The 27,818-nt window shown below is 48.5% G+C and overlaps 2 protein-coding genes across 30 annotated transcripts; both read left to right on the top strand.

The window, feature by feature from the left end:
- Positions 1-5,935: 5,935 nt before the first annotated feature.
- Positions 5,936-11,565, top strand: Cxxc1 (CXXC finger protein 1). Of its 4 annotated transcripts, none has more exons than XM_004623652.3 (15): positions 5,936-6,290; positions 6,954-7,072; positions 7,173-7,273; positions 7,734-7,969; positions 8,058-8,234; positions 8,626-8,652; positions 8,730-8,975; positions 9,140-9,259; positions 9,415-9,599; positions 9,892-10,099; positions 10,180-10,290; positions 10,427-10,476; positions 10,623-10,719; positions 10,940-11,092; positions 11,172-11,565. In XM_004623652.3, exons 1-15 carry the CDS (start codon positions 6,288-6,290, stop codon positions 11,316-11,318), a joined length of 1,980 nt encoding a protein of 659 aa, XP_004623709.1. In that variant the 5' UTR covers positions 5,936-6,287; the 3' UTR covers positions 11,319-11,565. The 4 variants fall into 4 exon arrangements, with proteins under 4 accessions (XP_004623709.1, XP_023570715.1, XP_023570703.1 ...); XM_023714935.1 differs by having other exon boundaries at positions 5,937-6,290; positions 9,140-9,268; XM_004623653.2 differs by having other exon boundaries at positions 5,938-6,290; positions 9,140-9,247.
- An 869-nt stretch (positions 11,566-12,434) lies between these two features.
- On the top strand, positions 12,435-27,799 carry Mbd1 (methyl-CpG binding domain protein 1). 26 transcript variants are annotated; one of them, XR_002821023.1, is made up of 18 exons: positions 12,436-12,603; positions 13,862-13,996; positions 17,836-17,950; positions 18,046-18,212; positions 18,298-18,380; positions 18,623-18,663; positions 19,017-19,163; positions 19,257-19,385; positions 19,565-19,639; positions 19,899-20,015; positions 20,099-20,167; positions 20,802-20,969; positions 21,291-21,590; positions 21,684-21,821; positions 22,150-22,281; positions 22,367-22,428; positions 23,519-25,824; positions 26,886-26,969. XR_002821023.1 is itself a non-coding variant. In XM_023714834.1 (18 exons), exons 2-17 carry the CDS (start codon positions 13,887-13,889, stop codon positions 23,556-23,558), a joined length of 1,893 nt encoding a protein of 630 aa, XP_023570602.1. In that variant the 5' UTR covers positions 12,436-12,603; positions 13,862-13,886; the 3' UTR covers positions 23,559-23,590; positions 26,886-26,972. The 26 variants fall into 26 exon arrangements, 25 of the variants coding, with proteins under 25 accessions (XP_023570635.1, XP_023570602.1, XP_023570591.1 ...); XM_023714834.1 differs by having other exon boundaries at positions 23,519-23,590; positions 26,886-26,972; XM_023714823.1 differs by lacking the exon at positions 23,519-25,824 and having other exon boundaries at positions 20,805-20,969; positions 26,886-27,799.
- The last annotated feature ends 19 nt before the right edge of the window (positions 27,800-27,818 follow it).

Raw genomic sequence — 27,818 nt, 5'->3', positions numbered from 1 at the left:
TTTCTGTAAAATCTATTTCCCAATGTTCTCCTGGCATGGTTCCTTGATATCAGGAGGTTTCTAATGGTTTATGCCTTTTAGGATTCACTAATTGGCATTGAGGACACCTCAAACTGACAAATTGAGCAAGTTTGGACAGCTGAGGGATGGAAAATCGTTCCTGAAACAGTTCGGCTAGCTTAGAGTCACCCAGGTGGGTGGTTTAGTGAGCTTGTTGGATAAGCTCACACCCTAGTGCTTCTGGGAGTAAGACCTGCTTGTTGGGTAGTTGGTACCAGCCTCCAGGGATATGTTGTCTTGCTTGGAGTTGAGCAGCTAAATGCAAGTCCTTTTGAGTGTAAAGAGGGTCAGGCAAAGTTGGAGGTATTAGCAGCTGTATAGAAGCCTGTTCAGTCCCCGCTGATTTTAGGGCTGCTTCTCGAGCAGCCACATCAGCCAAGTTGTTGCCCCGTATAATAGGATCCTCTCCAACTTGGTGGGTCTTGCAATGGATTATGGCCAGCTTCTTGGGAAGCCGAATGGCTGCCAATGAATCTAGAATGTGGGGAGTGTTTTTAATCTTTTGTCCTCCAGAGGTTAATAAGCCTCTTTCTTGATAAATGATACCATGAACATGAGCAGTGGCAAATGCATACCTGCTGTCAGTGTATATGTTGATGTCCTTTCCCTTAGATAATTTGAGGGCCTCGGTGAGAGCAATGAGTTTGGCTCACTGGGCTGAGGTTCCAGGTTCTAATCCTTGGCTCCAAAGAACCTGGGTGTCTGTGGTGACCGTGGCTCCTGCAACCCGCTTACCTTGGTGGATGAAACTGCTCCCATCTGAGAAATATGAGAAGGCTCCCAGCAGTGGTTCATCTGCTAAATCTGGTCAGAGTCCGGAGAGGTGTTTTACAACCTCAGAGCAGTTATGCATTGGCAATGAGGAGCATTCATCCGGCAGCAAGGTGGCTGGGTTTAAGGCTGTGGTCTCTCTGAAGCTGACAGTAGCCGGGTCAAGAAGCAAAGCTTGATAATGCGTCACACAGGAGTTGGATAGCCACTTATCTGGTGGTGCCTTGATCAAGGTTTCCAGCGAGTGAGAGGAAATGACCACAAGTCTTTGACCAAAAGTTAGTTTTTGAGCTTCTTTTACCAGCAGGGCCACTGTCGCCATTACCCGCAAACAGGGTGGCCACCTGGCCGCCACTGTATCAAGCTGCTTGGAGAGGTAGGCGACAGGTCTTTGCCAGGGCCCCAAGGACTGGGTCAGAACTCCCTTAGTTATGCCTCTTTTTTTCATCCACATAAAGGGAGACTGGTTTTCATAGGTTAGGCAAGGCTAAGGCAGGGGCTTCGGTTAAGGCCTGCTTTAACTGTTGGAATGCTTGATTTTGGGGTTTGCCCCATTCTAGAGGGTCTTGGGTTGCTCCCCATAAAGAGTCATAGAGGGGCTGTGCAAGCTCTGAAAAATTGATGATCCACAGCCTGCAGTATCCCACAGCCCCCAGAAACTCCCATACCTGTCTTTTATGGACTGGAGCACAAATCTGCATGATGGCTCATATTCACTGCGGAGAGAGAGTTCACTTTCCCTCATGAGTTTGATAACCCAAGTAAGTCACAAGTTTTTGGCAAAGCTGGGCCTTTTTAACAGACACTTTGTAGCCCAACTTCTCTAGGGTCTGTAGCAGAGCTCGAGTTGTGGTTACACAACGTTCATACAAGTGAGCTGCCAGCAAGATATCATCAATATACTGCAAAACTGTCACATCAGGGTGTACTTCCCTAAACCCCAGAAGATCACGGGCCAGGGCCTCCTCCATCAAAGAGAGTGGGGGTGTTCTTAAACCCTTGTGGTAATCTAGTCCAAGTCAATTGTTCTGATACCCCAGACGCAGGGTCAGTCCACTCAAAAGCAAAGATGGGTTGACTTACTGGTGCAATGGGCAGGGTAAAAAATGCATCCTAGCAGTCTAGCACCAAGTACCAGGTTTTTTCTGGGTTCAAAAAGCTCAGCAAGGTATAGGGGTTAGGCACGGTGGGATGAAGATGACTACCCTTTTATTTACCTCTCTCAGGTCTTGAACTGGTCGGTAGTCCTGTTTTCCAGGCTTTTGGACAAGCAACAGGGGTGTATTCCAGGGAGACACACATGGCCTCAATATGCCTTGGCTCTGGAGTCTCTGGATATGTTTTGCTATGCCTTGACAAGCAGCTAGGCTTATGGGGTACTGTTTAAGTCGAATGGGGGTTGCCAGGGGAGTAAACTCGATCACCAAGGATACCTGATTCAAAGCTGTCCAGGCGGATTGTTTTCTGCCCATGATCCCGGGATTTCTTGCTGCCATTGGGTTAATAGTTTACAGTCTGTGGCCGTTAAGGGTTTTCCTCTAGAAGGTAACCTTCTCCTTCAGGGTAGACTGCCAAAATCTTAATTTGGGAGGGGCCACCTGTCCCCAGGGTGACCCCTGGTTGTTCTTGTCCAAAGGTGAGATGGACCTTTAATTTGTGTAGGAGGTCTCGACCCAGGAGGGGATCAGGACACTCCAGTACCCAAATGAACTCATGTTGGATGGCTTTTTGGCCAGGCCGTGAAAGTTTAGCTTATAATTTTTGGTAGGTTTTGGCTTATCCAGTAGCTCCCAAAACTCTCATGGACCTCCCAGTGGGGGGTTCCCAGGGGTTGGGTAAGCATGGAGTGAGATGTCCCTGAGTCTACCAGGAAGTTGATGGGTTGGCCCCCTCACATTTAGGGTTAGCTGGGGCTCTAGGGAGCCAGAGGAGCCCTGACTCCCTCAGTTGTGGGATAACAAGGTCTTGGCATCTTTCTGGACTTTTAGTTTGAGCTTGGGACAGTCCTTGTGCCAATGTCCCCTTTCCTTGCAGCAGGCGCATTGATCCTTGTCCAGACGAGGTTGAGATCCGACAACCTTGTCAGCCAGTACCTCTAATACTTTGGTCAGCTTTTGATCCTTGGGGTCTTCATGATTATCAAATACCTTCTGTGCAATCTCTACTAACTGACTAAGGGGCATTCCCTCAAGTCCCTCAATTTTCTGTTATTTGCACTTTATATCTGGGGCCAACTGGGTGACAAACGCTATATTAATAGCCCCTGCATTCTCAGGTGCTTCCGGATCTATTGGGGTATAAATATGATAGTCCTCTTATAATCTAAGAAGCCCACAGGTGATTCTGTAGCCAACTGTCTAACCTCAGACACTTTGGACAAATTGGTAGGCTTCCTAGGGCACCTTTAAGGGCGCCCAATAGGACCTGGCAATACCGATTGAGAGCCTCCTTACCTCGGTCCGTGTTGGGGTCCCAGTCTGGGCATGACAAGGGGAATACAAAATCCAGACAGACGGGGTCTGATGTGGTTCTCCATCCGGTCTCTTGATTGATTTTCGTGCAAGCACCCTAATGCGTTCACGTTCCTCTGAAGTAAAGAGGGTCTGAAGGAGTTGTTGACAGTTGTCCCAAGTGGGACGATGGGTATAACAGATAGTTTCAAGAAGGGTAATCAAACCTTGGGGATCCTTAGAAAAGGGAGGATTCTGGTGCTTCCAATTGTAGAGGTCGGAGGAGGTAAAGGGGATAAAGGTAAAAAGGGGTTGTTGAGGGTTACCAGGATTTGAAACCTCCCCTAAGGGAAGAAGAGTGCCTGAGGGAAGGTTGGGAAGGTTCCCAGACTGGGTGGTATCAGGGGAGATCAGACTCTCGGGTCGCTGGCGGCTCCAAGTTCGCATGGGGCTGGGAGGTCGAGTGTCAGGAGAGGGGGCAGAAGGGAGAGGATGGTAGGGGGGAAGCAGGAGAGGAGGGAGGTCCTCCTCATCGGAGGACAGAACTGGAGGTTTTTCTGGGGGTTTAGGGGATTTTAGAGGAGCAAGGAGAGGAGGGTTCTGGGGTTGTTGCCCTGTGGCCCTCAGGAACTTCTTTAGCCATGATGGAGGATCGTAGAGGAGGTTAAGCCAAATCTGGATATAGGCAATCTGGTCTGGGTGAGTCGGGGGTCCAAAAACCGCCTGACGGACCGTTTGATCTTTTTGACAAAAGATCCTTCCGGCCCAGAAGGGAGTTAACGATGGCCATTCGTGTTCACAAAAGGTACGCAGTTTGCCAGGAAAGACTGGCTCTCGTAACCCTTTGCTCGCTCCTCTCAGTCACTAAAATGATTAAGAATTACAGTTAAGGGGGCCAAGGACACAGATAGACACTGACGGTGATTGTCCCATGGTTGAAAACAGAGGAGTAACAATGAGACAGGAGACAAAACACAAAACAATCACAATTGCAAAGGTCCTTCCTTCCAGTACGGTTGAATGACCTGGTAAAGGCAAAAGGGGATTAGGACCAGGGAAACCAAATGGATGTATTCGTCCCAAGAAACCAAACCAGCACATGCTCAAAATAAAATCTCAAAGAGAAACCAAACCGGAGGGCATCCCCTCCGTAGCGGCGGAACACAAAATCCAGCAGCTGAAAGAAACGTGCACATCAAATTCAATGAAAGGCCTGTTATCTTACCTTGTTGGCACCTTGAGATGTTGGACGGGAGAGTTGAATTCCCGTGGGGATCCCGGACGAGCCCCCAAATGTTGTACCTCAAAAATGAGGCAGGCTCAAAAGTTTAAAAAGCACTTTATTTTAGCGGTACCCAGCGGCGACACTCAGCACAAAGTACCTAAGTGCACGCGGGGGGATAAGGGGAGTGGGTGTGGAGGTGAGCCTGGGGTTTATAAAGCTTAAAACCGCAAAGCAGGCGGGGTACAACTCGGGGAGTTCAAGGAGACATGGCAGCTGTTGAGATTAGATATGGTTAGAGGTCTGGAGGGGTTCTTGGAATTCAAGGCTGGGGTGTGGCTTGCAGAAACAGAAGCTCTGTGAGATAGGCATACATTTTATAGCAGTTGACATGGTTCACTAAGACGGCGCAAGGTCAGGTTATAACAATAACCAGGAATAAACCTGAAAATCTATATTTAAAACATTTATGGCAACTTTTAGAAAAATATTTGGAAATGTTTTGTCAATGTAAAACAGAACACCACATAAATATGTGTAAGAAAAGAAGCTTAAGCCAAGGGTGAGAATGACCATCCATGAAACTTTTAATCTAGTTGCCCAGAATAAGTACTCTGATAGAGCCAAGAGCCATTGCAGGGAGGGGGTAGAAGGGTTCAACAAACTGTTCAGTTGTATTAGTAGGCAAAGATAGCATGCATCATTAATTCGTCCTTGTGCATTGTGACACATTCCACAAGGATGTGGTGATGTCATTTTCCAAGTTATTTATTTCTCCAATGGTGTCAAGAACTAAGATGAAACTGTTAAAACTTAAAATTAACTATAGATCATGGGACTGGAATGATGAAGAACTTGACTGCCCTGAACCTCCGTCCTCTAGCCCTGACAGAAATTTGCAGACCTCTTTCTTCTATCCCACATGTTGAACAACCAAAAAAAAGCAATGTGTGCCATACTTAGGTTGTTGTTCAACTTATAGAACTAAAATAAAATTTTCAGGATTACATTTAAATAAAATAAATAGAAGGGCACACCAGGCTTGGCTGAGGAACTTCATGGATTGAAAGCCCAAGAAATAATGGCTGGTGACGTTGGAGATCACAGGAGAAAATGATTTCCTTTGCCTAGGTAAGGCACACAACCTGCCATTGTCTCACTGACTTATGCGAAGGGGAAAGTATTTGAATGGAGGAATGAATGACATTTGATCCAAGGAGAATTTCTGGAGCAGCTGCTCATTGCAGCCGCTGTACGGAATCGGCTGCCAAAATGGCGGCTACCATGTAAAATCCATGATTAGAACGCCGCCATGTTTCCCCTAAGAGAGCAGGAAGTCGGTCCCCTGACGGAATCAGATTTCAAGATGACGACATTTGTGTGGAAGTCACAAAGTACGTACGGCCATATTGCCTTTAACGACGGGGAATTGCAAGCAACCACTGTACGGACTCGATTTACAAGATGGCAGTGCCGTCAGAAAAGCAACATTATAGGTGCGACCATATTTCCCGCGAACGTAAGAATTCGGTAACCATATGAACTCATTTAGTCAAGACGGTGGCCCCTAAGGCACATTCCGAGGTACTAAGTGGGCGACCTATTTGTTTGACACTGAGCCGTCGCATTGGGCATGCGCAGGAGGAGTACGGTGCCCGGGAGGTGCTACCAGTAGCGGAAGTAGTTGTGGGCGCTATTGCAACCGCCGCGGACGCCGCCGAGGTGTTTGTGCAGGTTCGTGGGACTCCGGCGGGAGTGTGAGAGTGAGCCGAGAGCGGAGAGATATGGTGAGTTGGGGGTTCGGGCAGGGGCTTGGTGGTAGAGGTCGGGAGGTTACAACTGTGGTGTCTGGGCAGATGCGCGGGGTTTCTTTGGTGAGCAGAAAGCCGAGCTTGTGGGCCGTATGGTGGGAGTCTGGAAGAACGCTGGAGTGTGGGGTGAACCTTGTGTGGTCTGTGCTTAGACATTACAGGGTCCCTAGTGAAAGTTTAGCAGGTACCTCAGACGGCAGTTCTGTGGGGAACTGTGACGGGGGTTGTTTGGACAGAGGGATAAGGGGTTTGTCTGTGTCGGGGCTACAAGTATGTAGGGAACCGTGATCCGGGTGGAATCTATGGAATCAAGAGGGAAAGTGTGCAGAATAATTTAGGCGTTAACTGTGTGATGGGATTCGGTTAAGACTTCTGATCACGACAGGAAGGCGTGATGAACTTATGAGAGTGAGGATAGGGTGTTTGGCAGGGAGACAGCAGAGTTTTGGAGAGTTACAAGGCAAGTAATGAAGTAGCTGGCTGAGTGGTGGGAATCTATGGGAACCACTACAGAGAGTGGTCAGGAGCTGTGGTGGGCAATTCATAGGCAGAATGGGAAGCTATGGCAAGCGTGGTGGTGCTGCACTGGGGAGATAGATGATACTTGTCTGAGGAGCTATAATGGGGGATGCCCTACAGGAAGGAGATGGTTCAGACCCAGAGCCTCCAGACGCTGGGGAGGACAGCAAGTCAGAGAATGGGGAGAATGCACCCATCTATTGCATCTGCCGAAAACCTGACATCAACTGCTTCATGATGTAAGTTAGGGAGAGACTGGTAGAACTGACATCTAGCAAGGTTGGGAAGGCCAGTTGGGCATACCCTTCACGTCTTTACCATCTGTCCCATCCTCTGCAGCGGATGTGACAGCTGTAATGAGTGGTTCCATGGGGACTGCATCCGGATCACTGAGAAGATGGCCAAGGCCATCCGAGAGTGGTACTGTCGGGAGTGCCGAGGTGAGGGCATATGCTGGGTTGCCTATGGAGAGCAGGATGGGCTACCAGGAAGGAGGAAGAGCTATGATAGAAGGGATCTTAGATAGAAGGTGATAGATACATGTTTGTAGGCTGAGTGATTGTTGGTTTGTGGTAAGCTTGAATGTGGACTGCACTGTTACACTGACATGCTTACTAAGGTGTAACTAATTCTGCCTTGGAGCAGGGGGGCAGAACAGGTAGGCAGAGAGTAAGAGAAAGAAAAAAAGAAAGGGGTTCTGGTACAATTGAAGTCTTCCATACCAATTGTCCCTTTTTACCAGGCATGGTAGCACATGCCTATAATCCCAGCACTGAGGAGGCTGAGGCAGGAGGATCACTGAGAGTTTGAGGCCAGCCTGGACTACAAAGTGAGACTCTTGTCTCAGTAAACAAACAAAAAAATCTCATGTTCCAGACCAACTATCCCTTTACCCCACAGAGAAGGATCCTAAGCTGGAGATTCGCTATCGGCACAAAAAGTCACGGGAGCGGGATGGCAATGAACGGGACAGCAGTGAGCCCCGGGATGAGGGTGGAGGGCGAAAGAGGCCTGTCCCAGATCCAGACCTGCAGCGCCGGGCAGGATCAGGGACAGGGGTTGGGGCCATGCTTGCTCGGGGCTCTACTTCACCCCACAAATCATCTCCACAGCCCTTGGTGGCCACACCCAGTCAGGTGAGTTGCAGTGGTTGGGGTGGTTACAATGGTCCCATTTTGGGCCATGCCTAAATTCCTGATTTCTGTACTGGGCAACATCTCTTAGCATCACCAGCAGCAGCAGCAGATCAAAAGGTCAGCACGCATGTGCGGTGAGTGTGAGGCATGCCGGCGTACAGAGGACTGTGGCCACTGTGACTTCTGCCGTGACATGAAGAAGTTTGGGGGCCCCAACAAGATCCGGCAGAAGTGCCGGCTGCGCCAGTGCCAGCTGCGAGCCCGGGTGAGCATGGATGGAGCTGGTCAGGGTCAGGTGGGAATACATGGTTGAAAGGTTCAGGTAGGGCCACTTGAGACTAGAAATGGTGGGCCCAGGTGGGATGAAGCCTGATTTTTTTATCCAGGCAGGAGGGAAGGCCTAGCATGTGTAGATGAATGCTACATGACTAAATGTGCTGGGCTGGCAGAAGAACCCCTGAACCCTAGATGAGCAGGGTAGACCCAGGTGTGTATAGGTGGTTGGGCAATTCAGGACAGCAGGCAGGGATGAGCATGTCCTGATGGTGAGGGTTATGGAGACAAGTGTGTCAAGGGAAAATGAAGAGGGTGGGGTTAGGGCAGGGGTACCCTCCATCTATCTGGGGCTGACCTAGGCCTTCCTCCTGCCGGCACAGGAATCGTACAAGTACTTCCCTTCCTCGGTGAGTCCAGCCCCCCAGGGCGGGGCAGGGCATGCGGGCAGGGCGGTCAGGGCCAGTCCTGAGATTCTGCCCTGCAGCTCTCGCCGGTGACACCTTCAGAGTCCTTGCCAAGGCCCCGCCGGCCACCGCCCACTCAACAACAGCCACAGCCATCACAGAAGCTGGGCCGTATCCGTGAAGATGAGGGGGCAGTGGCGTCATCTGCTGTCAAGGAACCACCTGAGGCAACAGCCACACCTGAGCCACTCTCAGATGAGGACCTAACGCTGGATCCTGACCTATACCAAGATTTCTGTGCAGGGGCCTTTGATGACCATGGCCTGGTAAGCACTAGGAACCTCCCTTCGTGGAAGGGTGAAGGTTATGAAAGTGGAGAGATTCTTACAAGAAGAGGGGAAAGCAAAGAGTTTGCAGGGTTACTTTGGGAAGTGAATGGTTGGTGGGTTTGTCCATAGTGGGGCAGATGGTCAGTATACACTCCTTACAGCCCTGGATGAGTGACACAGAAGAGTCTCCATTCCTGGACCCTGCACTTAGGAAGAGGGCAGTGAAAGTGAAGCATGTAAAGCGCCGGGAGAAGAAGTCTGAGAAGAAGGTGATGGAGAGGGTAAAATGGGTATGAGAAGGCATGAGCAGGGTGGAGAGGGAGGTACAAAGGTCAAGGGCTGGATGGGGCAAGAGCCAGAAGATGCTGGAATGGAGTGGGAGACAGGTCTGAGGATGACTTTATTTCATTGTGATCTTACCTATCTTGTCCCATAGAAGGAGGAGAGATATAAGCGGCATCGGCAGAAACAGAAACACAAGGATAAATGGAAACACCCAGAGAGGGCTGATGCCAAGGACCCTGCATCACTACCACAGTGCCTGGGACCTGGCTGTGTGCGTGCTGCTCAGCCAGGCTCCAAGTATTGCTCAGATGACTGTGGCATGAAGCTGGCAGCCAAGTGAGTCTTTCTTGGGGGCTAGAAGAATCATGAAGTACAGAGTAGGGCATGAGCAGAGCCCTTCTGTATCTACCAGTCAGCCATCTCCAGCATCAGGATGGTTACTCATCTGTCAGAGTAGCCTCTGACACATCTGTCTGCCTATCCATTCATGTGCCCATTCATCCAGCATTCAGTGACCATCTGCCCATCCACCTACCATTTAGCTGTTCACTATTATCTTTCACCATTTCATAACCCATTTTGTTAATCATCACCTTCCTTGCCTGCTCTGTTCACTGCCTCATTGCAGTCGCATCTATGAGATCCTGCCCCAGCGCATCCAGCAGTGGCAACAGAGCCCTTGCATTGCTGAAGAGCATGGCAAGAAGCTGCTAGAACGCATTCGCCGAGAGCAGCAGAGTGCCCGAACTCGCCTCCAGGAAATGGAGCGCAGATTCCACGAGCTTGAGGCCATCATTCTGCGTGCCAAGCAGCAGGCTGTGCGCGAGGATGAGGAGGTTAGAAAGCATGGACCTGGCAGGGCCAAGGTTGAATACCTGGTCACATTTGGCCTCATCATTCCTTCTACCCCATGCAGAGCAATGAGAATGACAGTGATGACACAGACTTGCAGATCTTCTGCGTCTCTTGCGGGCACCCCATCAATCCACGTGTTGCCTTGCGCCACATGGAGCGCTGCTATGCCAAGGTCAGGGTGTCAGCCTAGGGGGTAAATGGTGTGGGAGTATCAGTGGACCCATGGGACAGATGTATTGTTTGGGGGTGTATTGGGAGGCCATGCAGCACACATTCACAATTACCTCCATTTGTGTTCATTCCTCCAGTATGAGAGCCAGACGTCCTTTGGGTCCATGTACCCCACACGCATTGAAGGGTGAGTGAGGGTGCCATAGGGAGTTATAGGAGGGAAAAGAAGCTGGGGTCAGAAATGGAATGTGTGTGGAGCTGAGACAGGAAACAGGCATGAGCAAGGATAGGTGGGGCTCTTCTCACTCTCCATTACCATCTTTAAACTCCTAGGGCCACACGACTCTTCTGTGATGTCTATAATCCTCAAAGCAAAACTTACTGTAAGCGGCTCCAGGTGCTATGCCCCGAGCACTCACGGGACCCCAAAGTAAGGTTTTCCTTCAATTCCCCCCATTCTGCCCCTCCTTATCTCATCCTCCTTCCCTTCCTTTTTCCTATTTGGTAGCTTTCATTTCCCTTTCCCTGACTCATCTCCAATTCTTCCCCTTCTTCCTGCCCCCAAACTCCATTCCTTCTCTCTGAGCACTGTCCCGTTCTTCTTTCACCCTCACCACCATTATTCATCCCCACCCTTGGTTTCTCTACAGGTGCCAGCCGATGAGGTATGTGGGTGCCCCCTTGTACGTGACGTCTTTGAGCTCACAGGTGACTTCTGCCGCCTACCCAAGCGCCAGTGCAATCGACATTACTGCTGGGAAAAGCTGCGGCGTGCAGAAGTGGACTTGGAGCGCGTGCGGGTGGTAGGTGTTGATGCTGGCAAGGGTTGCTGGGAGCTGCAACAGGAGCTGGTTCTCATGGCTTCTTCCATTCCCTTGACAGTGGTACAAGCTGGATGAGCTATTTGAACAGGAGCGCAATGTACGGACGGCCATGACAAACCGGGCAGGGCTGCTGGCCCTGATGCTGCACCAAACCATCCAGCATGACCCGCTCACTACTGACCTGCGCTCCAGTGCTGACCGCTGAGCCTGACCAGCCCAGAGCCCCTCACACCGTGCATTCCAGTCGGGAGAGTGGCCCTGAGTCTCCTTTTGTTCCTTCTCTCCCTGTACCTGTCCACCTTTTGACTATCCATTTGCCCTTACATAAGGTTCTCAGCATTTTCCTCCGTGTCTGTCCCATTTCTCTGTTCTCTGTGCCTGGGTGAGACTGTGGCGTCTACTCACCCTTGCCTTCCCCCTGCCCTGCATTTTGTTAATAAAATTTTGAAGAATGAAGGAAGGTAACTCCTGATGGTCTTAATGCTCACTGCAGTTGCAGCTGTGTTCTCAGCCCCTGCAGGAGAGGGGCCATGGCACGCTTGTGCAGGAGGCCGCAGTATCCCAGGCTATGAGCATCTAGTCAGCAACTGCTTCCCTCGGCTGTGCAGTTCTACCTGCCCAGGGAGATGAGCCCAGGAACCCTGTGCGCAGCCTCGTCTTGCGGCACTGGTAACCGCTGGTCAGTACTCGTGCCGCGATGGTGGACGGGCTTCCCATGCCAGGCGGAGGTGCACCGGGCAGTCTCTCGCCCTACTTTGGGGACGGGCTTTCGTCCAGAACTCACTTAGCATGTGCGGGGAGTCCCGAGGCACCCTGCCCCAGGACACAGCGTGGCCTCTGGGGCTTGACGCCTCACTCCCTAAGTCTACCTGCTGTGCGCCGCGCCTCCCTGCGCCTGGGGCCGCTCGGGAAGAAGACGGGCCTCTAACTGGGACTCTAAACGAGGGGCTGGGGTACCGCTGGGAGGGTGGCCCGAGTGTCGGCCTGGTTAGGACTAGGCCAGCACGTCGCTGGCGCTGCTGCCTCCTCGCGGAGACGAGGACCGAGCGGCACGGTGTGGCGCAAACCCACCGCACGCCCCTTTTTAGGTTGAGACTGGACCGCAGGGAGGCGGATGCGCCAGCGGGAAAAGCGGGCAGCGCAGGCGCCTCGATCCCCGACGGTGCGCCAGCAGCGGTTGGCGTTAGTGCGCAGGCGCAGCGCGCAAAGGGCGCGCGCTGCTGGGGAGCCTCCGCGCTCCGGGGCCGCAGCCGCTTCGGGACGGGCGCGCTCGGCCAATGCGGGGCCCAGGTTTCACGTCGGGGGCGGAGCCCGGAGGCGGAGGATTTCCGGTTCCGGGAGCAACGAACAGCGGCGGAGGGGACTGCTACGGTTTCGACGAGGCGGCTGCGGAGGAGGAAGAGTAGAGCTAGGCGGGACGCGCGGGCGGGACCCTCACCATGGGTCCGAGGCCCTAGAGCGGCGGGAGCTACGGGCCTGGTGCCAGGCTGGTGAGACAGGCTTAGGAGTAGCGATCGTTCAGGCGGAGGGTGGGAAGGAATGCAGGCTCCGAACGCTGACGGGAGGAATGAAAGGCCCTCGGGCCGAGGAGGTAGAGGAATGGCGGCGTCGGCACATTAAAAAGGAGGAACAGAGGGAGTTAGACGAGGGACAGGATGGAATGTGTCTCAGAATGCTGATAGGAGTATCAGGATCTCGGATTGAAGACGGGCGGAATGGGGGAGATTAGAAAATGCAGAGGGAGACACCGGGCCGTCCAAGTTGAGAGAGAAGTGGAGGTCCACGACGCTTAGAGGGAAAAATAAGGGGCACTTAGGCTGATGACACAAAGAAATGGGGGGCTCATATGGAGAAAGCATAGAGCATCAGGAGGCTGGCAGAAATGTCATGGTCCTGTGACATGAACGGTGAGGAAAGTGGGAACAGTTTGGAGTGCAGAAGGAAAAATCAGGGTTTCTCAGCCGGATAGAGAAGAGAAATGGTGGATGAAAACATTGAAGGGCAAAAAGCCAACTTTCTGGTTATACAGGAGAGGGATAGAGTTAGGGGCAGTTGTGGATCAAAACACAGAAGGAACAGAAATTGAGGCTAGAGGAGCTATTGAGCTGTACCGAGATGTGGGAGGTTACCCAACTGAGGAATAGGAAGAATGAGGGGGCTGTTCAGGGCACTGATATGGAGGAACAGGAGGCTTGCTCACAGAGGATGCGGTGGAAGTTGAAGTCGTAATCCTGAGATAGGATAATTATGAGAATATCATCCTGGAGGAACAAGTAGGGAAGTTAAAATCCTTAAAGAGAAAAATTGGCAACTTTAAGGTCAAAATGAGAAGAAATAAGAGATCAGAGAAGTGAGCCTTCTCAGGCTGAGGCTGGTAACTATGAGGGTGTTAGGGTGACAAAGAGGAAAGATATGATCCCTATGTTAAAGTCAGGAGGGGTCTCCTGTGCAAAAGACAGGAATGAGGGAGAAGAATAAAAGGGTCTTGGTTTTGTGGTGGAAAGAAATGATGGACTCTCTGTCTGAGTGGTGAGTAATGACAGCTAGCAGATTTGAGGAGGAATGAAGAGCTCCTTCAAGACAGGGAAGACTAAGGATGGGAATGGGCTTTTCCCTGCTGTGTATAAACTTGTTTCGTCTGGCAGGTGTTAGGCAGAGAAAAGATACCAGTGGTCTGTGTGGAGTTGGGCAGCTTACCTCTCTCTAGAGCCTCAGTTTCTCCCATACCTCACCCTTCCCACCTTGCAGGCTGCTGCTGATTCCTGAGGCCTCCATGGCTGAGGACTGGCTGGACTGCCCAGCCCTGGGCCCTGGCTGGAAGCGACGTGAAGTCTATCGCAAGTCAGGGGCCACCTGTGGTCGCTCAGACACCTATTACCAGAGGTACTGAGTGGGTTGTGGGCAGAGTCAGGGGAAGGGGTGAGCCTGGTTAGATTAGGTTAAAAGAAGATGTGGTTAAATTTATGGATAGACTTCAAATTATGCACATAGTCAATCCCCATTATTCAGAGATTTCATATTTGAAATTTCACCTACTTAATAGAATTTATGGAACCAAAGTTAACATGGTACTTTCATGGTTATTCACAGGCACACAGAGCAGTTAAAATTAGAGTCACCTTATCACATATACCCAAACCAAGAAGGGCTTTTTGGGTCAGGTTTCATACTGTAAATAAGCATCCTTTATGTGGTCTGTTTAGTGCCACGTTTTTCTCATTTTTGTGTGTTATTATGATTTTGCTATTTAAAATGACCCCCAGATAAAGCACTGAACTGCCTGCCATCTAGTGTTTTAGTTCAGGAAGGATGCGATATACCTTATGGAGAAAATACCTGTCAGATAAGTTTCATTTGAGCATGAGTTACAATGGTTACCTATGAGTTCAATATTAATAAATCAGAAACATGGTACATCCAGAAAAAGAAGAGGAAACTTGCCAGTATGTATGTGAGGCTGCTCTGGGAAGTACAGAACATAACATCTGTATTACTTGAGGAAAAGCAGCTACGTTTGTGGAGCCATGAAATAACCAATAATACATTTTGTGCAGCATTATTATGAGGAAAGTGAAAGATGTTACCCAGTATTAGGAAAATATAAACCTATCTCAGTAGTGCTGGCTGGCACATTTCAAAAGGTGGTATGGCATGAAAAATGTTAAACTTCTGTGCTGTGCAGCTATAGATGAGGAATCTGTGGAGGAAACGTCTTAAAACATACTTGCTTCATGTTGAGTAGACTCTCAGTGCCAGTGAGGCTGACTTGTTTGATGAGAACATTGGCAGATGAACCTTTGTGACAAAAACATTCTCTGTAGCCCTCAGCCTTAATCCTTCAGAGACCTTGCAATTGTTTATAGAAATACATAAATCAAGAAAGGTGCCATTAAACACTTATTTATAACAGTATTATGTAATTAATGAGTTATAGAAAATGTGACCAAAGTTTCTTGGAACTTAACCCTGTGTGTTTCCTAAGAAGCTTGATTCCTTATTCCCTAATTCAGGGTTCATGGCAGCATTAAAAACCATAACTACCATGTAAGAACCCTAGCTACCATGAACATGAATTGACTATAAAAATAAAAACATGTTTATAAATACTTACATGATTTTAGACTTCGTAGTGATAGTTATTAAACTTTCTACGCTCCTTATTTTCATTGTCAAAGTTGCTATTTCCCTAAAAGAAATATAGTAGAACTGTAAATAGTTAACTTTTGTTCATATTTAATTAACTTTTAAACATTCACGTATTTATACAAACTTTCAGAAGTTGTAATTGTCAAGAACTATGGGATCTGAGATTTTATCCTATTTAGGCAGGTATGTTCATTACAGTTCTGTGGATGCTTGTAGAAAACATGAGACTTCTAACGCCATTAGCAAGATCCAGAACGTCTTTGTTTTTGTGCTAGCACCTTGAATCCCAGTCTCCATCTAATGAATGACATGAAGATGGTCAAGTAACATGTACTGCATGCAGTGTGGATCATATTACAGGGAAACAACTGAGCTTATAGAATTATATCTCTTGTAATATTAGGATAGTAAATATGCATTCTTCTTGCTCTGGAAGTAGTCCCCATCATTTATTTTCCAAGATTGTTGGCTTTACAAATGTTCTTGAAAAGATAGTTTATTGTAAAGGACAATCAATGCCTCACAAAGAAATAAATAGACTCAGGGAGTACTTTTTCCCATTGTCAAATACTTATATTTTGTATGTAGTTACATTTTTGTATAATTTTTAAACATTTCTGTTACACAGAAATGGTAGGTTAGTACCATGCCACTGAGCTACAGCCCCAGCAGTCCTGTGGCACTGGTGGCAAACTTATGGCATGTGTGTTACTTGTGTTTTTCTATTTTTAAGACAAAAGATGTTAATATATGAGTTGTTTTTTCATAAACTGAAACTGAGATATTCAGGTTTAGTTGTAGTGTTGGCACTTTGTGATAGGTATGTGGCTTTTAGGTTATAGTTTGGGTACTTGGCTCTAGTAGGTTTGCCATCATTTGCCTGTGGTCTCTTAATACTGTTTGTAAAAATTAATGAGGCCAGCCTTGGACTCCTATCTTTAGTCAGTCCTTCTGCCTCAGCCTCTCAAGAAGTTTGTATTATAGTTGTGTACAACTGTACCAGGGTTTTTGTTTTGTAATTCAGTTTTTGAGACCAGATCTCACTATTTTCCCAGACTGGTCTCAAACTCATTCTTTCTGCCTTAGCATCTTTTTCTGTCCTGTTTTGTGTTTTTTTGTTTGTTTGTTTGTTTTTGTTTGTTTTTTGCATAGGAGCTGTGTAGTATAATTTTTATTTATTTATTTATTTATTTATTTATTTATTTATTTATACAGGGCCTCACTATGCAGCTTGAACTTGTAATGATCCTCCTGGTTCAACCCAGTGCTGGGAATTTAGGCATGTGCCACCATGCCCCATTTCGGGGCTGGTACATATGCAGTGCTGGGAATCAAACCTGGATCCTTATACTTGCCAGGCAGGTACTTAGACCGCTGAGCTATCTACCCAGCCTCTGCCTTAGTCTCTTAAGTGGCTAGGATTATAGGCTTATACTGCCTTGCCTAGCTGTTTCCATTTATATTGTTACATGTTGCTTTTAACAATGAAAATACATTTTGAGAAATGTATTGTTAGGTGAATTCCTTGTGCCAGCATCATTGAGCATAGTTTCACAAAGCTAGATGGTGTAAATGATAAAGCTATGCATTGCTTAAGGACAAGGATATATTCTGAGGAACATGGCAGGCAATTTCATCATGTAAGCATTATAGAATATACTTACACAGACTAAGTACCATGTATGTCACTAGGCAATACCTTATGAGACTGCTTTTGTATATTAGTTCACCATTGATCAAAATATCATCTAGATGTGTGTGTGTGTGTGTGTGTGTGTGTGTGTGTATGCATAACACATATATGTGTGTTTTGCTCCTTAGGCAGTGATGAACGAAACAAAATTAAGCATGAGAGAAAATGATGAAATCAAGACTTAAAATAAGCATGAATAAGGCTACTTCCCATTTAACATGGTATACTATTTTATAGTAAATGTTTTAATAGGAATATACTCAAGTAATAAAAGCATAACCCTAAACCAGCTGAGAAACTGGGATATTCAGGTTTAGTTGTAGTGTTGGCACTTTGTGATAGGTATGTGGCTTTTAGGTTATAGTTTGGGTACTTGGCTCTAGAAGGTTTGCCATCATTTGCCTGTGGTCTCTTAATACTGTACGTAAAAATTAATGAGGCCAGCCTTGGACTCCTATCTTTACATACTTACCAAGTATGTATTGTTTATAGTTATCTTTGCTGTACTTCTCTGTGACTCGTAGCACAGGCTTGTTTACACTAGCTTCCCCACAGGAGGTAATGCATTGTGCCATGACATAATGGCAGCAGTGTTGCTGGAAAGTAGTAATTTTTTAGATCTATTGTAATCTTACTGGACTGCTGTACAGTATGTGGTTTATCATTGATCAAAACATTGTACAGCTTGTGACTATGTTTGTATACAGGCTGGTATTAGTTATATTTTATATATATTCCCATTACTTAGTATTATTTGAGTAGGACCTAGGTGGGCATCCCAGGTTCATTCCAGCTTGCTTCCTGTATCCTGCTGTGAAAGGGTTGAATGGGTAGAATGACATTGGCTCTACCCAGGTACCAACTCATCCTGGCCCATCCCCAGCCCCACAGGAGACAGGATCCGAAGCAAAGTTGAGCTCACCCGATACCTGGGCCCTGCGTGTGATCTCAGCCTTTTCGACTTCAAACAAGGCATCTTGTGCTATTCAGCCCCTAAGGTACTTCACAGTGTGGGGTGCCCAGGGCAGGGGTGACTGTTTCCTAACACCCATATGCTGACCTACATTTTTCCTGTCCTCACCCTCATTTCCAGTCCCGTCCTGTGGTGGTCCCAAGCAAGAAACAAAAGAAGGCTTCAAAGCCAGCCAAGGCTCAGAAACGACATGTTGTATCCCAAAAGAATAAAGTCAGGAAGGAGACCAGAGAAGATGAAACAAAGGCTGATACTGACACAGCCCCAGCTTCAGTCCCTGCACCTGGGTGAGTGTTGGCCTAAGTTGAGCCTTATAAGAGGGCTGAAACCAAAGGTGCTCTTAGGGCCCCACATTGTTATTTTCCATCTCAGGTGCTGTGAGAACTGTGGAATCAGCTTCTCAGGGGATGCTACTGGAAGGCAGCGGCTCAAGACATTGTGCAAGGACTGCAGAGGTGATTGACCCCCTTTGGGATGGGACACTGGGAGACAGAAGCTGGGACAGGCCTAGTGTCAAGCTAGGCTGGAAGTTGATTGGTAGATGTTAGGACAGAGAGGCTATTGGCATGGTGGGAGGCTGGATTTAGGAACTATGAAGTATAGGTAGAGCTTGAGCAGTGAAAGGGATTCGGCCAAGCCAGTGGGGGAAGCCAGTTGCCTATTCTTCCCTTCCCACTTTTTTCCTTCCCTCTCTCAGCACAGAGAATTGCTTTCAACCGGGAGCAGAGGATGTTTAAGGTAAGAACAGTGTGCTTTCTCTCACAGCCCTGCAATGGGAGCAAGAGATGATGGGGCTGGTAGAGGTTCTGAAAGAGGTGATAGTTCATGGGGTATGTGAGTCTTTTTATAGGGATCTGCCCATGTAAGATATAGTAAGAGGAATTAATAGGATGTCTCTGAATAGACATATGGATGAAGTTAGTGGGACCGTCAGACATTGTAGACTCAACATTGGTGGCTAATCAGTAATTATATAGTGATGAGGTTAATGGGGGACTGATGGATATGGTGATGGGAGCTGATATTGGGTCAGCCGACAGGGAAGCTCTTCTGCCTGGGCCAATGACTCATGCCCTCTTCATTTCTGGCAGCGTGTGGGCTGTGGAGAGTGTACAGCCTGCCGAGTAACCAAGGACTGTGGGGCCTGTTCCACCTGCCTCTTGCAACTGCCCCATGATGTGGCCTCAGGGCTGTTCTGCAAGTGTGAGCAGAGACGCTGCCTCCGAATTGTGGAGAGGGTGAGTTCGGCAGGTGGGGTGGGCCCTAGGCTCACCCCAGTTTCTGGCCCCAGTAGCCCTGATCCCTTGCATCACACCTCCGGCCCCCCACAGAGCCGAGGGTGTGGAGTGTGCCGGGGCTGTCAGACCCAAGAGGACTGTGGCCGTTGCCGAGTCTGTCTTCGCCCTCCCCGCCCTGGTCTTAGGCGCCAGTGGAGGTGTGTGCAGCGGCGCTGCCTTCGGGTGAGTCAGGCTGGAGGGTCCAGCACTGGCGGGACCGAGGCTGGGCCAGAGCTCATTCTGCTGTAAAAGTTACCGCCACTGCTGCTTCCTCTCAACCTGGCCCTGTCCACCTCATATCTTCTTTTCTCTTCCATCATTCACTCACCTTCCTGACCCGCCTACCTGCCTTTGTCTGCCAGCACCTTGCTCACCGGCTCAGTCGCCATCGTCAACGATGTCAGCGACGCCCTCCCCTGGCTGTGGCTCCCCCTGCTGTGAGTTTCCCACTGCAAGGGTCCTTGCCTGTCCCATGCATGCTTTTGTTCTTTTTTGTTTGTTTGAGATAGGCTCTCACTAAATCCTGGGAAAGGCTGGCCTTGACCATATCATCCTCCTGCCTTAGCTTCCCAAATGCTGGTACTATATGCATGTGACACTATCCCTGGTCTGTCGTGCATGCTTTGTGTATTCCCAGGGGATCCTATGTCTGACTGGTGCCATGAAGCCCTGACCATTCTTTTGACTTTCTCTCAGGGTAAACGTGGCCGCCGCAGGGGAGGCTCTGAATCCAAGATGGTTGCCCAGCGGCACTCCCAAGCTCAGGCACTGCCTACACCTCCTGCAACAGAGCCGCCAGAGCCTGCAGAACTGGTAAGGCCCTGATGGGCAGGGGGAAAGCACAGCCCTGACCTTACCCAGTACCTACCCTGACCCCTCCCCGTTTGCCTCTGCAGCATGCCAGCGCCCTGGTGCCCTCACCACCTGCCGAAGTCATCTATTACTGGGTAGACGAGGACGAGCTAGTGAGTGGCCTCACCCTATATGGATAAGCCTAGATACTCTAGATGCTTGGTTAAACTCTCAAAAGCAGTTGCTAATAGGGACACAACAAGGCTCAGAAATGGGTATTAGAATAGGATAAGCAGTAATGGGGAAGGGATAATATGGGATCAGCAAGTGCAGTGACAGTGCCTAATGTCAGATGAATTGACACTGATGGCTAATGCAGGACCAGCAGACCCAGTGGAGGAGCTAATAGAGGAGCAGGGAGCTTAGTGACTAGTGTTCAGGCAGGATGAACAGATAGAGCCAGCAACTGATAGGAGCAAACAGAGGGCTAACAAAGTCCTGCTGAATGTGGAGTCAAAAACATTATGTTGGTAGCTGGTCAGAGAGCAGCAGACACTGTGATGATACCGTGATGAAGCAGCCACAGTCCTAATGGCATTGGAGGCCAGCTGTCACCTTAATAGTGGCTAATGTTGAACTTGCCCCTGCCTGAAATGTGATAAATGGGGAGTCAGCAGACTGAGGCTAAATGCAAGTAGCTCCCCCAGCAGGACTAATGGAGCACCAGGAACAACACTGGAATGGGCATTGAGAATAGCCTCTCCTAGTCCTAGTGACAGCACCACCATTCCCCCCCCCCCACCCCAGCAGCCCTACACGAACCGCCGGCAGAACCGCAAGTGCGGGGCCTGTGCAGCCTGCCTACGGCGGATGGACTGTGGCCACTGCGACTTCTGCTGCGACAAGCCCAAATTCGGGGGCAGCAACCAGAAGCGCCAGAAGTGTCGTTGGCGCCAATGCCTGCAATTTGCCATGGTGGGTGGGGCAGGAAGGGTCAGGTGGATGGGATAGGTTGGGCCAGGTACTCCAGTGCCTGGGAGTGGTGGGCAGACCTGTTAGGTGGTTGGGAGGTGCAGTGGCTCCAGCCAAGGACTTGCAGTAGACACTGTGCTGGGGTGAGCGAGTCTAGGTTACACAGGCATTGCTAATGGGAGACTGGCAGGCTCAATCAGGGCTAATACATAAGGAAATTCTGTTTTGGGACTAATGGGAAGTTAGCAGGCACGCTGAACAGGGAAGGGTGGGTGTGGTTGGTCAAGGCACTCGGTGGCCATAGTACCCCATCTCTCCTCACAGAAGCGGCTGCTGCCCAGTACCGGGTCAGGGTCTGAGGAATGGGCAGGATCGCCCTCACTTTGCCCTCGTCGAAAGAGGCCAGGTTCTGCTCGGCGGCCCCGCCTGGGCCCTACTATGAAGTCCCCTTTGGCTACACGCACAGCCCGACCAGGCCGTGCCCAGGCTCCACTGAAGCAGGAAGCTGGTGGTGGCTTTGTGCTGCCTCCACCTGGCACCGACCTTGTGTTTTTGCGGGAGGGCGCCAGCAGTCCTGTGCAGGTGCCGGGTCCTGCTACAGCTTCTACAGAAGCCCCATTGCAGGTGAGGGCCCACTGTACCCTTCCCTTCCCCAGTGCCACCCAGCCTCCTGCCAGAGAGCTGAGGCTATGTCTGCTGCCATCCTCCCTCATGCAGGAGGCCCAGTGCTCTGGCCTGAGTTGGGTTGTGGCCTTACCTCAGGTGAAGCAAGAGAAGGCAGATGCCCACGAAGAGTGGACACCGGGCACAGCCGTCCTGACTTCTCCCACATTGCAGCCTGACTGCCCTAGCAAGGTGGGGGCAGTGATAGATGTTCTGTTGGTGCTGTAATGGGTGGTCTGTAAGCAGAGTGACATTGAGCTATGATGGTCGCACTCTGAGTGATAGGTACGCTGATGTGGCTGTTCTGCACAATTATCCACAGGCAACTAGCTTTGCCCACTTTGCTGCAGGAAAATGGAGACCTGTGAGGAATGGAAAAGGATTATAGGCACAAGCTGGCGTTTCTGTGCTGAACTGTGAAGGAAGTGAAATCTGTTAACACAGTGACAGGTTGGCTGATAGGGACTTTTCTCAGCCCAACCCTGTCCTTCTAACTACTGCCCTTTCCCACTTCTCCCAGGCAGTAGACCCGGGCCTTCCACCTGTGAAGCAAGAGCCACCTGACCCTGAGGAGGGAAAGGAGGAGAACAAGGATGGCTGTGTCTCCGAATCGGCCCCAGAGGAGGAGGCAGGAGGGGCTGGCACACCCGTGGTCAGTGCTGGGGGACACCCGTCCCTGCCCTGATCTTGCCTTAGCCCCTCCAGCCATGTTGACCCATGATGTTAATTCTTCCTAGATCACGGAGATTTTCAGCCTGGGTGGAACCCGCTTCCGGGACACAGCAGCCTGGTTGCCAAGGTGTGCCCCACACAGTGAAGGGTGGGGATGGGGTGGGTGCTGGCCAGATGTGGACCCTAAATTTTGAAAGTACAGCCAGCTATTTGACTGGGTGCAGAGGGAGATAAAGGTCTATCTGCTGCAAGTAAGTGCAGAGGGTTTGCAGCACCTTAAGAGATTTCTGTTGAGATTGGTACAATAGCATTCCAGATCAGCATCTCATTTTGGGGAAGAGGGAAGAGACCTGATGCTCTTTAAAATGAAATTTAAAGAAAAATAATTGTGTGCAAAATTTGGTCTCTACCACCTTAAAGTCCTATAAGGGCCACAATTAATATTATGTAATTACTCAGAGGATTATTATCTGAGGCCTTCAAGGCCATTTGCATCTCTTGAGAGACCGCTGCTTATGGTCAGACAGTAGAAAGGGGATATCACAGAGATAGTGCTGGGCTAACCTGAGTGATGGATAGGGTAGGAGTGTGGGTCTGGAGCTGACTCTAGGTGGACACAGCTGCATGACCTCTGGCTTGTCCTGTGCCTCCCAGAGCAGCCTCTGGAGGGGCTTAGATGATGTTTCTTGAGCCTTTCCTGTTGAGGTTACTGTTTCAGGTACTGTACAGAACTTTTCCATTAGACCTGGCAGTAGGATAAGGGTAGGTGCCTATAAAGCCTGAGATGGTGGGAGTAAAACTGGGGAATGCTGACTTCTACAGAAGGGCTTGCACATCACTTCAAAGACAGTTGTTCCTACAATCCAGTTCCAGCAGACCAGAATCCCTCCAGCTATACCCAGGGTATGACATAGTTAATGACGGAGCTGTATTGGGTACACAGCAGCTTGAGGGGCCTAGTGGTGATGGTATTGAGTCCTATAAAGCTTGGCCTTCAGAAGACACAGGTTCCCTACTTGAGCTATCATTTCTCTGTTTATGTGTTACAGAGAAGATGTGGGGCTGTCTGAACTGGTACTATTTAAGAAGAAAAGAGATAGAGGATAACTAAGTATGAATGGGTGGAGGATGCAGAACAGTAGGAAATGGTTTTGTGATACTCCAACTTATACGTAGCAAACCTCATTCAACATACAGACCTGCTCCCTCTTCTCTAGGTCCAAGGACCTTAAAAACCCTGGAGCTAGAAAGCACTAGACTGGAGGCTTCTGCAGACTATAGAACTCAAGGTGATATTTGCAGACCGGCTTCACAAGACAACCCTGATCTCCTAGGGACTGGACTGTAGTTTGTTTGCAGGGCTGTGTGTGTCAACCCTAAAAGGAAAACTTCCCAGCAAACTTGAGCAGGCCTACTCAGTACTTCAAACTTACAGGAAGCAGCTGTAAATGTCAGAATAGAAAGTTGGCGCATCTTCTCCCCAAAGGAGAGATTGGACTGAGGGGTTGAGGTTGGCAGGGAAGAGAATGCAGTTAAAGCCACCACAAACAACCTAAGCCCCCTGCCTAAATTAAGTGGCTTCTGATGAGACCTGGCAGTGTCTCTAAACATTTTCTCAGGGAGACAACAATTGAAAATGCAATGTGAATAAATGAGGAAAAGACAGTAACTGCTGTTCATTGAGCTTCTGGATCCAATGTTTTGAGTCCTCAAAGCAGTCTTTTTAGGCAGCATTGACCTGTGCAATTTTGCAGATGAAAAAACTAAGACTCAGATGAGATGAACTTTCCCGGTATCAAATAGCCAGTTGGTAAAGCTAGAATTATACTTGGGCTATAAAGGCTTTGTTCTTTAAGGCACTAAACTGTTAACTGCAATCCTATGTGCAATAATGTGTAATATTGCAGTGATAGTTTTCAGTGACTTTGAAAATACAGTAGATTACTGTAAGTAATGTATAAATCCGTTATACTCCTACCGTTAGCATGGTTTAAGGAGTGCCAAAGCTACATGAATGGGGTCACCTTGTTTTCAGAGCAGCTCTTGTAGAAACTGGGTTCACCACTGGCCCCATATGCTGCATAATAATTTTCAAACCCTAAAGGGTGTCCTCATTGCCTGCTGTCCATTTTGCTTGTCAGACTGACTGCCCAACCTTAGAACCATCTTTGGAACTAAAGCTGCCAGCCTGGCCCATCTGGCAATAGGTGTCTCCTGCCTTCTCATGATCTCCCTGCTTGGTTCCTGCCCCTCAACCCAAATGTCTACTAGAAGGCTAAATCCTGCCTCGAGTTCTGTTCTAGGGCCAGTCTTGGCTCAGCCTTACCTCAGTCAGCATGCTTCATTCATAACATGCCAAAAAGATCAGACATGTAATTTGTTATTTAGCTTTATAGGGCCAAGACTGACAGTGCCTCCTTAAATTTTGTATTCTCCCTTGCCTTACCTAGTCCCAGCCCTACAGCAGTAGTTAATTTAGATATGGATTTGTCATTTCCCATTTGTAACTCAGAAGATACAGTTCTCTGCCACTTTCCTCTCCTGGTCCTCTGCCTTACCTTATTTAGCCCAGCCCCAGCCAAGACTGGGTAATCTTACTGCTTTCCCCCCTAGGGTCCAATACCGCACCCTAGTATTCTCGTAATTCTGACAGTGATGTTCTAAGGAAAATTTATTTGACTGGCATTCTGACTCCTGAGTGAAGAATCTTATTAATGTATGAGTGAATTAGGGTACAATCAGAAGAGCAGAAGCACCAAGATGTAGATGATTTACATATGTATTTCAAGGGGTTTGTCAGAAGGATTTGAACCTGTGTGATTATCGGAGCAGATTAAACAGTCTGTGCCAGGCTGTTGTCTAATGCTGGAGCTTGAAGTCTGCAGTGAGGCAGTTGGGAAGGGAAGATGGATATCAAGTGTGGGAGACTGATGACACACTGGAGCCCACAAGCAAGTTAGCACCAGTGTGGATGGCCTGGAACACCCATATCAGTCTCTTCCTGTCTCCCACTGTGATGTGGATATTCTGCAGAAGAAACTGGTGCTTTTCCTCACAGTTAATGCATCTGGCCCAAGATTAAAAACACTGATAGAAGATCCCAGGGAAGATGGAGCAGCTGCAGGCCTATCTGCTGCCCCACACCAACGGGGTGAACCAGCAAATGAGTGACAGCGTGTGTGAACTGCAGCAGCACGTGGTGTCCTCTCACCTCTCCCAAGTGTGAAAACAGTATGCTACTTCATTTCTGTTCTCCAGTTCTCAGGCAAAATGCCTCTTGTGGCCTGACCTAGCCAAGAAGCACACTGAGAATGGAGTTCTGGGAAACAGCCTAGCCAAGGTGACATGCTACAAAGCCACTTTGCCACGAATCAGCTCCTGAGAGTCTCACTACTCACCTGAGGATAACTTGATAAAGCTACATTAATGAAAATGCAAAGCTGAAGACCATAGCAAGTACAGAAATTCCACTCCGCTCGTCCAGAATAAACTTGCTGGTCTCATCTGTCTTTGTGCTATTCAGGTATTGAGAACCTGGCCCATGGTAGGCACTGTACTTAATACTGGGATACAGAAATTAAGATATGGCCTATGGGATTTTATTTAATGTATCAATGTGTATTACAAGTGGTGAATGCCTTTCGAAATTTGTCATGGAATGTAATGCTGAATGGAACTCATGAAAATATGGGTAATCCAGTCTTTGTGAGAACCTTGTTGGAGCATAGAAAAAATTGGAAATTTAGTTTCTGACTAAGCAGTTCTATTTAAAAATTACTTTTAAATGATTTTTATTGTCCCACTTATTGATTTGTATGTTTAACATTTCTTTGGTGTGTGTCTTGATGTTGGTAATGGTGTCTACTGACTGACTTGAGAAACGAAGGCTGTGGGTGGCAGGATCAGGATCAGTTCTGTTGAAGGACCCATGCATATCATTTCTGTAGGCTTTTGAGGGGGTGACTGAAATCTGAGGCTCTTAGTGCTGGACACCTGGCCAGCCCTCCTGTCTTTCCAGGGGCCCGCCAGGTGGCCGTTCTGGATGAACGACTTCCAACCAGCTGAGAATCATTACCCTCACCTGTGGTGGCTGGCTGACCCTGCTGCCCTGGGGCGGGGCCTCTGCCCTGCACGAGGCCAGTTTGTAGGCCAAAGTGAAAAGGAAGCAACTGTCTCTGTTCAAATAATGGAGAAAAAGACAACTCCAAAGCATAGTTAAATTGCCAGGCTCTCCCAAGGTGAGAGCATGGCACCACAGCCTCCAAACCGGAGATGGTATTTAAAAAGGCAGTCGGCTGTACACGGGCTTCCCTTCGAAGGCCTCTGAAAACTTGTTCTGATGGTCAGCTCTGAACATCACAGCACGTCGTCGGACTCTTACCCAATTTTGCTGGTGTGGAGGGCACCGGGCACCATTTTTAGTGTCTCTTCTCCCAGAGAGGGTGGGATGGAGTCTACCCAGGCTCACTAGTGACCCCAAACGTTTAAAAGACAAATGCAGACATCCTGGAACTACAACCCTTCAGAACACTGTTGAGGAAACCTAGAAATTTTTCTAACTTCTTTCTCTTTTGTTTGTTTCAGGCTACGTAAACTCTTAACAGTAAATGAAAATGAGTATTTTACCGAACTGCAAATGAAAGAAGAAGCATTGTAGAAGGAAAAAAAAAAATTAAAAGAAATTATTAGAAGAAAGACATATTTTGTGACTGAAAAGCTGAACCAGCAATTCAGGAAGTGGAATCCAGATCTAGAAATGTACCACATAGAAAATCTGAAGCGGGTGAATTACAAATGATTAAGGAAACAAGGAATTTACTGCGGCCTTAAAAGGGTGTAAACATTAGTTGTAAGGTGGTTATTAGTATACCTCAGTGACTGGCGTAGTTACTGGTATTTTTCTTGTGCTCTAGTTAGTGTTCTGTGTTGCCCCACTTTAGAATGGGAGTACCAAAGTGTCATTCTTAGTTGGCTTTTAGGTACTGCCATCTTGCTCTTGATGGGAAATACAACTGTGGTTTCCACTCAGGCTGAAGGCCCAGTCTAGTTTCCTGATCTGTGTTGCCAGTTCTCCTGCCTGGTCTCCTGATGCTCAGGAACTGATTACCTGGACTTCTGAGCAGCATTCTGACGCTGGTCCACAGTGACCCCCTGATTCAGACATTTAAAAAAAAAAAATTGCGCCCAGCCAGGTCACACCAGTGCCCCCACCAGCCCATTTGATCTCCCTTTCCTAGGGTAACCCTACATCTAAGCCCTGGTTTCTGCCCAGTGCAGTAGACTGAGTTTTAATATTAAGAGATATATTGTTACTGTTTGGATGATTCGATAAAGCACTTTGGCTCCCTGGGCCTTAAATCTACTTCGATGTAAAGTGAGGATAGTAATACCTGCTGTTCCCATCAACCCTGTAAGATATTTGTCAGACTCAAGGATTGTATCTGTGAAAATATCTTGCAAATTGTAAAGAACTACATAAATACAAGGTTGTCTTGTGATTATTATCGCCATTATTGA

The sequence above is a fragment of the Octodon degus genome, unplaced genomic scaffold, assembly GCF_000260255.1.
Source record: "Octodon degus isolate 3935 unplaced genomic scaffold, OctDeg1.0 scaffold00003, whole genome shotgun sequence".
Classification (NCBI taxonomy): domain Eukaryota; kingdom Metazoa; phylum Chordata; class Mammalia; order Rodentia; family Octodontidae; genus Octodon; species Octodon degus.
The sequence above is the reverse complement of the archived record's forward strand: the minus strand, read 5'-3'. Positions and strand labels throughout refer to the sequence as shown.